General features: G+C 37.7%; 2 protein-coding genes across 3 annotated transcripts; both read left to right on the forward strand.

Moving 5' to 3' along the window:
• The first annotated feature begins 1,588 nt into the window (after positions 1-1,588).
• Positions 1,589-6,175, forward strand: LOC103417230 (citrate synthase, glyoxysomal). 2 transcript variants are annotated; one of them, XM_008355422.4, is made up of 13 exons: positions 1,589-2,291; positions 2,501-2,681; positions 3,015-3,100; positions 3,374-3,478; positions 3,605-3,667; positions 4,111-4,220; positions 4,430-4,549; positions 4,622-4,697; positions 4,866-4,939; positions 5,041-5,161; positions 5,299-5,396; positions 5,488-5,611; positions 5,785-6,175. In XM_008355422.4, exons 1-13 carry the CDS (start codon positions 2,043-2,045, stop codon positions 5,914-5,916), a joined length of 1,539 nt encoding a protein of 512 aa, XP_008353644.2. In that variant the 5' UTR covers positions 1,589-2,042; the 3' UTR covers positions 5,917-6,175. The 2 variants fall into 2 exon arrangements, with proteins under 2 accessions (XP_008353644.2, XP_070673259.1); XM_070817158.1 differs by having other exon boundaries at positions 1,903-2,291; positions 3,000-3,100.
• Positions 6,176-7,010: 835 nt separating this feature from the next.
• On the forward strand, positions 7,011-9,516 carry LOC103417231 (V-type proton ATPase subunit D-like). The gene is made up of 2 exons (XM_008355423.4): positions 7,011-7,323; positions 8,513-9,516. The coding sequence occupies exon 2, from the start codon at positions 8,525-8,527 to the stop codon at positions 9,302-9,304; it is 780 nt and encodes a 259-aa protein (XP_008353645.4). The 5' UTR covers positions 7,011-7,323; positions 8,513-8,524; the 3' UTR covers positions 9,305-9,516.
• Positions 9,517-11,783: the final 2,267 nt, after the last annotated feature.

Genomic DNA, 11,783 nt, shown 5'->3' on the forward strand with positions numbered 1-11,783 from the left:
TTTCCTTGGTGGGGAGGAGGTGGGGCTGGGGGTTTGGGTGATTAGAGAGTGAGAAGATGGTGGGTCGGGAGTTGGAAGGGAACCGTAAAAACATCTCTCAGTCGTCGGCATCTCTAGGTCGGATGCTCCATGCCTGTGGACTCGACGCCAAGGTCACGCATATACTGCGGAAAGAATAGCTCGCGACTGAAAGAAGAAAAAACAGTAAAAACTGAATTCTCTTGTTCTCAAATTTTAGGCTAGTTTTTTGTTATTTTTGAGTTCAAGTTTTCATAAGAGACCTACCAAACAAGTTTTTTAGGCTAAGAATTGAAAAAGGAAAGTTTTATTGGAACTCATTCAAAGTCTTTCTACATCCAAGACAAAAAATATTTTCTTAAAATTCCTAATTCACCCTTTGATTAAAATGGAAAAAAGAAAGAAATAAAACCGAAATCTATTTCCACACCCAGTGGCTCTTCCACCTCAAACCCTACGGAAGATTCACCGGCGATTCTCCATGGCAACTTCAATTCAAATTCTTTTAGGATCACAACCGCCTTATATGGCACACCATTCAGTTTCCGAAAGTTTTGATTTTGAATTGTCCATACAACATAAATGATCCCTTTTCGTCTCAATGCCTTCCTCGTCGATGACTCTGCCATCCCTTCTTGGCCATAGACATTAGTGGTTCTCTGCATTGCTGACTCTCTACCACTCGGAAACTTGTAGGCCTCCGGTGCCGGCATTATGGTTGAAGAGCGTGAGAAATAGAGGAGGGAGAAGGACAAATGAGGAGGGATAAAATACGGAAAATGATGTGGTTAAGAGACATCGATGACAAGAGATTTACTCTGGCGTTAGTGAAGAAGGTGTTCATGTTCTTTTAATTTATTTTTACTTTTTAAATAACATCGGGGCAAAATGGAGAGTTCAATGGTAAAAATATTGAAGTTGGGTTTGAAGATAAGAACGAGGATCCTCTTTGTGAGGATCTTGGGAATCCTCGAATCGTGTCCGTTCATCGTACATCGTGCGGTTATAAATCATTTTAAATATTTTTATTTAAAATTAAATATGAATAGTATATGACAAAAACTAGCCGCACCATATACGATGAACAGACACGATTTGAGGATCCTCCTAGTGAAGATAAGATAGTTAGGTTTAAGATTTTTTTACAGTTTTTGAGTTCAAAAATTAACCTCAAATAGGGAAAAGGATTCCAGCCGGATCCTTTTCCTAAGAATCCTAGGCATCCTGTGATCGTAATCATTTATTGTGCATCGTGCGATTAGAAATCATTTTAAATTTAAATTTTAAAATTAAATATAAATAGTATCTAACAAAAATTAACCGTATTATGACTACGAGATTCTTAGGATTCCTAATAAAAGGATCCGGCGAGGATCTTTTTCCCTCAAATAGAGTACCAAAAGGGTTCGTAATACGTCATCCTGTATTATCCAAGTTTCAGTGTTGTCTTAAAAAAAAATTCAGATGGTAGTTGGATTCCCGAGAAAGATTAACATACCACCGCGTCACCGCGGGGCGCACTTATCATCGTTCGCGCCATCTAATCTACACGGAGGCTCTTTCACTTCCCAAAATCAACCGTTCCAACCGTTGACGTCAATCACTGCCGTTCATTTCAGATGCATCCGAGTGGTGAATAATTACACTATTTGCTTGCCGCAGACGTCGTTCCCAATTTGCTTGCTAATTAACCGCTTATTCACCTAATCGAATTTATTAACTGTTTCTTAATTACTAAGATGTTTATATTTATATTTTTAATATTAAAAATATGTTATGAAGATAAGTGGAGGAGGAAGAAAAAAATTAAAAAAAAAATTAAATTGTGAAAAATTATATTATTGTCTATATTTTATTTTGTGATGAAAAATTAAAATTGTCTTTTCATCTTCTTTTTGTTTAATTTAAGCTCTTTCTGCAACTTCATCAGCTCTCCTCTTCGCTTTTTTCTATAACTTTTCTCATCTCTCTCTCTAGAAATTCATCGATCAAAATCAGAAATTTGAAATTTGCAAGCTACAGAAATGTCGAGGGTGACGGAATTTCCGGTGACAGCTCGCGGTCGCTTGGCCGTGCTCTCAGCCCACCTGGCAGCTGCGACCATCGAGCCCTATGAGCTCGGACCCGCTCTCGAGCCCCACTGCGCGTCCGCTCACGTCCCACCGCCCGGGAACCTTCGGGGACCTTTGACCATCGTCGACGAGAGGACCGGTAAGAGGTATCAGGTCCAGGTCTCTGAGGAAGGAACCGTCAAAGCCACTGATCTCAAGAAGGTAGAATCTTTTTAACTTATCACTCAATTTGCTATTCTGGGTATTGGATTTTTTTAAATATTTTGCTGTTCGATAGTGCATTTTATGTTTGGTTGCTTGGAAAATTGCAAATAAATAGAATGAAAGTGGAAATTTTTATGATGGGGATTCTTGTGTTTGAAATTTGATTAAATTAGTGGAAGAAAATTTGGTTCTTGTGAAATATGCAGATCACAACAGGCAAAAATGACAAGGGGCTGAAGGTGTATGATCCAGGCTATCTTAATACCGCCCCTGTTCGATCCTCGATTTGTTATATCGATGGCGACGAGGGGATTCTTAGATACAGAGGCTACCCAATAGAGGAATTGGCTGAGAGTAGTACCTTTTTGGAAGTGGCCTATCTCTTGAGTAAGTACTCTCTCTTAGAAATAGCAACGCAAGGAATGGTTTATTTTTCTTAATTATATGTATTTTAAGTGAAATTTTCATGTTCGAAAGGAAGATATACTATTACATTGACAACTATGTGAAGAATTTATATAACTTAAAATGTTTGAGGGCATAATTAATTACTATAGAAATGAGCTGGTTCCCGAAATGTACCCCTGAATTATCAAGAAGTATTCAGGATTAGGTGTAGTCTCTCCATGCGTTTCTTGCTGTGAAGTGTCTTTGTCATCTTTAATTTCAGTTTCCGATTTTGAACTACGTTGCTTTGTCATTAAGCCTTTTCTCCTCCAGTGTATGGGAATTTGCCTTCTGAAAGTCAATATGTGGATTGGGAATTTGCCGTTTCTCAGCATTCAGCTGTACCACAGGGAATTTTGGTAAATTTTCTATTTGTTATTCTTATAGAAATCCTTTGACTATCCCTAGGATCAAAATATTGGAATTTGACATGTGATTAACTACATATCATCTTTTTCTTCATATAGTAGGGAATCTAGGGATTTTTGATGTATCTTTTAAACAACCGTGCGACAAATACATACTCTCTGGTCCTCTGGACTCATGGAGGTTCTTTTGCCTTGCAGAAATGCACAAGTATTTGTTTTGTTGTTGCTTTGAGCATTTACACGATGGTGTCTTTTGTATTGTAGGACATTATACAGGCAATACCTCATGATGCACATCCAATGGGCGTACTTGTCAGTGCCATGAGTGCGCTTTCTGTTTTCCATCCTGATGCTAATCCTGCTCTTCGTGTAAGTTTATTCTTGTTGGCTCTGTGAACGACATGAATTTTGTCACAATCTTATTTACTAAAGGGGTCCATTGTTTGATGCATTATTTGATTGTATCATATCTGATCATATTTTATGTTAACATAGGGGCAAGAAATTTACAAATCAAAACAAGTGAGAGACAAGCAAATTGCACGCATCCTTGGGAAGGTATGTTTGATCTTGTTCTTTACTTGGGACTTGTAGCCTTAGAAAATGTGGTGTGAATGTTATCTATGCTGCCATTCTTTAGGTTGTCCAACTAATGTAGCTCTGTACAAAGCATTTGTGTTGCCTTCCCTCCTCTTTCAAATTTTGATCGATACACTCCAAACATATAGCCTCAGTAACCCCAGCCTCTGCCGCTATCCAGTGGCAGCATCCCTTACCTTCTCCTACCACACAAGGACCCATTTTTCAGAATTTGGTAGGCCTATAAAATTAATTGGGGTACTAATCCAATCCCCAAAAAACCAACAGAGGCTTTAACCCCCACCTATATAACCCCCACCTATATCTCCACAGTCTATAGCTATTGTCTTGCTTCTGCATCACTTATCACTTATTTGGAATCTTCTGGTTAAGGTTATATTAAATTGTTATTTCATTTTCAGGCACCAACCATTGCAGCTGCAGCTTATTTGCGATTGGCTGGAAGACCTGCAGTTCTCCCTGCTAACAACCTTTCGTATTCGGAGAACTTCTTATACATGCTAGATTCCTTGTATGTTATACTTTTACTCTTTGTATGCATTTTACTGCATAACTTTCCAAATCATATTTGGCAATCTTTTTGCCATCACCACTGATGTTGCTTTTACTGTGCACTTAGGTCTTCTTTTGTTTTAATATGTAGAGTGATAATCATTGTGGAAAATATGATATTTGGTCACCCTCTAATCTGATTAAGCATTTCTCCGTGCGAATCTACAGAGGCAATAGATCTTACAAACCCAATCCTCAACTGGCTCGAGTGCTAGATGTTCTCTTCATATTGCATGCAGAACATGAGATGAATTGCTCCACAGCTGCTGCCCGGCATCTGGCATCAAGGTAGGCATATCTTGTAACCTGATTGAAATGAACCAATGGCATTTTATAACGTGTCTGGCTCTTTATGTACAGCGGTGTCGATGTTTACACTGCTCTTGCTGGAGCTACAGGAGCTCTCTATGGCCCTCTTCATGGTGGAGCAAATGAGGTATTGCAATAGTTCATGTTCCCATTTTTATGTTCATTTTTCATGCATTTTTCATGCAAACAACTGGAAGATCACTTTCGATTTGAAATGAGATTTTTATTCATTAATATTCTCATGTTTAATTTTGTAAATAAAGTTTCTTTTTTGTTGCTGCCTGGATTATTGCAGGCTGTGCTTAAGATGCTAAATGAGATTGGAACTGTTGAGAACATTCCAGATTTCATAGAGGGTGTGAAGAACAGGTATTTAATTTCTTATATCTTAGTAGTTCACACAGTCTGGTGAACATGATTCATATTGAAACAGTTATTTATCAAACTGTATTTTCTGGTTCTCGCTTCAGGAAGCGAAAGATGTCAGGTTTTGGGCATCGTGTGTACAAAAACTATGATCCTAGAGCAAAGGTCATAAGGAAACTGGCAGAGGAAGTATTTTCCATTGTTGGAAGGGATCCTCTGATTGAGGTGCATTTCTAATCTCACTATTAAATGCTCCCCCTCTTCACCCCCAAAAAAAGAAACACCCAAAAATTAGGAAGGAATAAACACAAATTTGGAAAGTGCAATTTTTAAGTTTGAGTGCATCTACCCGACATTTGCAGGTAGCTGTTGCTTTGGAGAAGGCTGCACTTTCTGACGAGTATTTTGTCAAGAGAAAGCTCTATCCAAATGTTGATTTCTACTCCGGATTAATTTATAGGTACTTCTCATTACTTTTCATTTGATGTCACACTGATTTTTACTTTGCCTATCTTGCAACTGTGAAGATGTATTAACTTCATATTAATCAGGGCAATGGGATTTCCAACTGAGTTCTTCCCGGTTTTGTTCGCGATCCCTCGAATGGCTGGGTGGTTGGCACACTGGCGCGAATCCCTTGATGATCCTGATACTAAGATCATGAGACCCCAACAGGTTAGTTCCTTGCTCATACCGTTTGCTTGTTTATGTGGAATTTGTGGTGTTTCTATTGGATTGAGTAAGACACAATTCCACGTCTTTTGTGGTCTAGAAAATTAAAATGGTGATGTGCGTCTGGTCAGTGGTCACCCCGTTTCTTATTTTTGCTAATCATTGTGATTAATCAGGTGTATACTGGAAACTGGCTGCGCCACTATATCCCACCAAGAGAACGCATAGTAACGAGTGATGCAGACAAGCTCTCTCAGGTTTCTGTATCAAATGCCTCTAGGCGTCGGCTGGCTGGATCTGGAGTTTAGTCACTCATTCAGAATTGTTTGCAACATCACAGAAAATGAAAATAAATTAAGATACTATAGGGAGAAAGAAGTATCTGTTCTGCTCATCTTTCTGCATAAAATTGTGGTGCCTTCAGTAAAAGCAGAAGAGTTGCGAGGCTTTTAGGTTTGGCGTTATTTAGCGAAAATAAGAACAATAAGCACACTTTGTTGTCGTCGAAATGTATTCTGAAATTTTCAGTCAGTCATCTGGTTTAATTTTATTTACGATTTCAGCTCAGTATTGTCTTATGTCTTTGTAACAAGTTGTTTTAACCATTTTGTGTTTCTGTTCGTTCTTTTTCGGGTCAGAAAATGCGACGGGAAAATGTAACATGCACGTTTGGTTTCTTTAACTCCATGCATTGCATTCGAATTAGGCCCGGATACCAATTGTTGTGCAACTAATTAGAGTTTACCAACTACTAAATGTAATCTAGCACCATTCTATCACAAAAGGTGTCGATGCTACTGAGCTACTTTTATGTTGTAGATTGTTACTTACTGAGCTACTTTTATGTTGTAGATTGTTACTTTTTGATGTTACATAATGTTGATCTTTTTTCTTTTGGTTGAAAAGGCACAAGATTTTCGACGAGGGTGTCGTGGCCCAAAAATTATCAACCCGCAACAAGAAACTACTCCCAACAAAATTTCGCCGCTAAAACAGTGCGTGGTCTATAAAATCAATAATGCTATAAGGATCTAACAAATTTTGCAACAGTTAAATGTGTATAAAATTTGGGATTTGGATCCTCGGATCCCCTCCCTGAGGATCCTAAGGATCAACGAACACGGATCTTTGATAAAAAATCGTGAGGTCCTAATTAAATACTTTTTATAATTTTAAAAGTAAAGTAGCATTGTTTTACGTGAAAAATAAAAAAAAGGAAAAAATTGTAACTGCACGATTTTTGATCAACGGTCCGTGTTCGTGGATCCCTACGATCCCCAAGAAAGGGATACGGCGAAGATCCAAATCCTAAAATTTGTATCGCGGAATGAGGCACAAAGTTGTAGTTGATCTTATTCTCTAATTTTTCTTTAAATCTTAGGACCAAACACCCGTCACACTCGATTTTACGTAGCATTAAATCCACACGCTTCTATTACAAGGATACTTCCTAATTAAAGCGGGAGACATACTTCTAGCGGGCTATCACTTTTGGCAAAACCCGGATAAAGTGGAAGCGGACTCCATTATTAACCCGAATACGATTGGATCCGGATATTAATATCAGAGAAGAGAAGTTTCGCACGCAGACACACAGAGACGTACGTCACACACCCAAAAATCCATCAGCCGCTCGCTCCGTACACCTCTCTTTCTTCCACTCACCGGCGGCGAATTTCCGGTCCGGCGCCATTAGCTGAAGCCAATCACACCAGGTCCAATTTCTGATCTTTATGCTTGCAACTTTCCTCCTGTTCGCTATTGTTCGTTGTTACTTTTACTCCGATTTGGATCTACGGTGCTTAATTGTTTGATTGTGTTTGTTTGCTGAGACAATTTTGAAAATTTAAGTGCAGAACCCAAATTGAAAGTCTTGGATTTTGGAATTTTTGTATTGCACGATCAGAAATTTGAATGTGATCTCAATTTTTAGCATCTGAGTACACATAGAATCAGGGGATTGTGATCAAATCATGAAGAAAGTTTGAGTTGATTGGGATTGATTGATCATAGGTTGATGGCTTTATAATTTCTAATTCACTCTAGCCCTTCTCTTCTCCCTGAATTTTTCTGTGATTCCCTCACTAGTCACTCTGCTCGGCAATCTACTGCCACGCATAATGAGCTCGTTGTAGCTTCAGTTAAGTGTTGAATGCTTTGGTTTTCAAGCCTTTTAGACTGATTTGTTTCCATGTAGCCCTCGTTTGGTTGCTCTTTTGAGTTTCGAGTTACATTTTGGTGGATCTATTTCTCTGGAATGTTACTTTAGGTTTTGTTTCCTTCTTGATCTGTTAAGTTTCTACCAGAATTAGGGGTAATGCTGTAGAAATTTGAGTGATAAGGATCTTATCATATGATACTAGCTTTCGATTCCCAGCAAGCTTTAGTTTACTGCCGTTGTATAGAGGAGAGGTTATGCCATTTTGCAATTTCGATAACTTCTTTTCGTAGAGGAGATTAAAGTTTTTCCAATGTTTTGATATAAAAGTATTGGAGGACGATGGGACATTGAGGTGCAGAAGGAATATGAAGAGAGTTTAAGGCAAAACCTATCAATACAAGTCGTGGTCAATACCTGTCAGGTGTGAGGAACCCTTTGAAACAAGAAGATGCAAGTCATTTCAGTGGTTACAAGGGAAGACAAGCTGTATATTTTCCTTGTAGAATGTGAAAGGCTTTTCGGTTTTGATATGTTTCACTTCATCTTTTAGCAATGTTAAGTTCTTCAAAATAGATTTGACGTTCAGAGATTTGTTTGTGTTGCTGTTGTTAATTCTGTTCTTATAATCTAAGAAAGTTTGATGATAATATTCTTGTTGTGTATCCTTACGTGTTGATTTGCGTAGCTGAATTTTTTGGTTTTAAATACTAAACCCTGATTATGTATTTTCATTCTTGGTTTAGATCTTTGAAACCATGTCGGGCCAAAGCCAACGCTTGAATGTGGTTCCTACCGTTACAATGCTTGGAGTTATGAAAGGTCGCCTTGTCGGTGCGACAAGAGGTCATGCTCTCCTCAAGAAGAAGAGCGATGCTTTAACTGTGCAGTTCCGTCAGATTCTTAAAAATATTGTCGCAACCAAAGAATCCATGGGAGATGTGATGAAGAACTCCTCCTTTGCCCTTACTGAAGCCAAGTATGTTGCTGGCGAGAACATCAAGCACATTGTTCTTGAGAATGTCCACAATGCCTCTATTAAAGTTCGATCAAGGCAAGAGAATGTTGCTGGTGTAAAGCTCCCAAAGTTCGAATACTTTACTGAAGGTGAGACCAAGAACGACCTCACTGGATTGGCAAGAGGCGGACAACAGGTCCAACTCTGTCGTGCTGCTTATGTGAAAGCAATTGAGGTTCTCGTGGAGCTTGCTTCACTTCAAACATCATTTTTAACCCTTGATGAAGCAATCAAGACCACAAATCGTCGTGTCAATGCCCTAGAGAATGTTGTGAAGCCTAGGTTGGAGAACACAATAAGCTATATCAAGGGGGAGTTGGATGAGCTCGAAAGAGAGGATTTCTTCAGGTTAAAGAAGATACAGGGTTATAAGAAGAGGGAAATCGAGAGACAGATGGCAGCTGCCAGGAATTTTGCCAACGAGCAGGTTGCGGAAAAGTTATCGCTGAAGAAGGGCATTTCCCTACATTCAGCTCAGAACTTGTTGTCTGCGGAAAAAGATGACGACATCATTTTCTGATTCGGATGCTAGTTTTATATGTTTGTGCTTTAGGATGTGTGATTCTGGTCGTGCTGCTCCGTTCTGCAGAGGAATTCTATTAATATTTAGTCCAACGGTCTTATATTCTGAATAAAAGCTCCATTTTCTTCATGTATGTTTCTATTTATTGTGAATTATTTGTAACATAAATTTTACTTCAGTTCAAGGTTTTGAAATATTTGTTGATTAGATCTCTGGTTTATTCTAATTATTAGTGTTGTTATTTAATCCCTGCATCATAATTATTAAGGTTCGTTTTCTTTTATTTTTCCTGGTACGAGTCACACAATGGGCCAATCATAACTGGCTATCGAACTCAACACAAGTAATATACATCATCTACATCCATGTGAATCGAACGTGAGACTTCTCGCATGCGAGTAGTAGTTAGCATTAATTCATGTAGTCGGAAATGAACTGCTTATGTTGAAAGGCTTTAGAAAGGGGTGGCGACTAATCCGACCCAACCCAACCCAAATTTAGACTTAGGATAAATGTCGCAATGTCCCCTCAACTTATGACCTTTTAAAACATGCTAATTTGCTCCAACCGTCAAAATTCAAGGCTCGGGCTCAAAACCAAATTGAAAGTCCGGGAGAAAATCAAAATAAGGTACTAAAATGAGTAATTCCCCATTCAAGCGGCATTGCTAAAAAAAAAAAAAAAATTCTTTAGACAACTGAAATGGAAAAAATAAGGAGAAATTAGGTTCATATCCTTCTTTTTGCTACTTCATTTATTAAAATCCTATTCATTTTCAAATTTTGATCAAAATCCTTTGGTATTAATAACATCATTAATTATTTGAATAATAAAATATTTTTATTTTTAAATATATTTCTTTTCATTTTTAATTTGTACCCATATATTAGTTTCTTTTTGTGCCCATATTTTTTAAAGTTTTATTTGTGTTTGTACCCATGTGTATACTATTACGTGACATTGTATATTTAATCAAAGATATAAAAATTACATACGGTATATTTATGTTTTATACCTAAACTTTGTATCATATATTTATATTTTTAGTTTGTACCCACTTTTAATTTGCAACATTTTTTAAATTTGTAGTATTTTCTTTTTAGTTTTATTTTGTACCCATGTATTAATTTCTTTTAGCGCCTATATTTTTTAAAAATTCATTTGTGCTCATAATTTTTTAATCCTTTATCTATACCCTAATTTATTTATAATGTACCCATTATTCTTTATTAATGTACTACTTTGTTATATGTGAAATGTACCAATTTTTTTGTAAAATGTACCAATTTTTTTAACACTATGGATACATTCTTTTGCCATTTATTATTTATTATTTTTACATAGTTTTTATCCATTTATTCAATAAAATGTTTGAATTTTTTTATTGTAACCGTTTCTAATAGTATTATAATGAGGGATTTTAAATTTATAGGATTATAAATCTCATAAAATATCAAATAATTAATGTCAAAACTATAAAAATATAAATATTAATTGTAATATAATGAGGTGTACAAAGTCAAGGGACTTTGATCAAACTTTGAATATTATTAAGGTTTTAGTCAAAGAATATTAAGGATTAGGGACCACATCCAAAGTATCCCAAAAAATAATATAAAAAATGAGCAGCTTAATCTCCATCTTAAACCAGCGGTGGTGTTTGAGCTACTACCTGTGAATGAAAATTTCTTCCTCCTTGATCTTGGACAAAATTGCACCTACAAAACAATTAACACCTTAGGGTCAAAGCCAAGAGCCTCACGCGCCCACGATGAATTGTTGGGGGGGGGAGGCTTTGGCCGAAGAACCTCCAATGCCAAAGTTAGAATTTAGAGAAAAAAGTGTTTGGAGAGTATTGGGTGACACACCCCGCCCCGAAGGAGGGCGTGCTGGCCACCTCCAATGCCAAAGTTAGAATTTAGAGAGAAAAATGTTTGGAGAGTATTGGGTGACACACCCCGCCCCGAAGGAAGGCGTGCTGGCCGTCATGTGCGAGTGACGTAACCATTTGCACAGTGCGGAAGCTAAAAAGATAAATGGGATTTACCTACGGGTGTTATATCTTAGTAATGGTCCTACTTGACTGCACTTAGTACTTATGCTCTGAATATGTGTGTTTCACACTTAAACCCACTCTAGCATGTTAGTTGGATATTATTGCTAGTAGTTGGTTTTTATTCCTTCGTATTTCTTTTATTTTTTGCTTCCGCAAAGCACTTTTGGTTACGTGACGGCCAACACGCCTTGATTCTAGGATACTGGGAGTGCTCGTGAGTTCCCAAAAACAAAATCGTGAAGGCGTTGTTGAGGCCCAAAGCAGACAATATCGTGCTATGGTGGTGGAGCGGGCCCAGGAAGTGATCCGCCCCAGGCCGGGATGCGACATTGGGAATTTTACAAGTGTGTTGGAATCATCTTTTGGTGAAAATGGGAGCCTATTTATAAGGATAAGGTGTAACTTATGGTTTAATGTGTG

Source organism: Malus domestica, chromosome 17, assembly GCF_042453785.1.
Source record: "Malus domestica chromosome 17, GDT2T_hap1".
Taxonomy (NCBI): domain Eukaryota; kingdom Viridiplantae; phylum Streptophyta; class Magnoliopsida; order Rosales; family Rosaceae; genus Malus; species Malus domestica.

Bases quoted from the DNA above. Each gene is read 5' to 3' on its own strand.
- LOC103417231 (XM_008355423.4), top strand. From the start codon at position 8,525: ATGTCGGGCCAAAGCCAACGCTTGAATGTGGTTCCTACCGTTACAATG.
- LOC103417230 (XM_070817158.1), top strand. From the start codon at position 2,043: ATGTCGAGGGTGACGGAATTTCCGGTGACAGCTCGCGGTCGCTTGGCC. The intron at 4,221-4,429 runs GTATGTTATACT...GCGAATCTACAG, and splicing joins TTATACATGCTAGATTCCTT to AGGCAATAGATCTTACAAAC. The intron at 5,162-5,298 runs GTGCATTTCTAA...CGACATTTGCAG, and splicing joins GAAGGGATCCTCTGATTGAG to GTAGCTGTTGCTTTGGAGAA.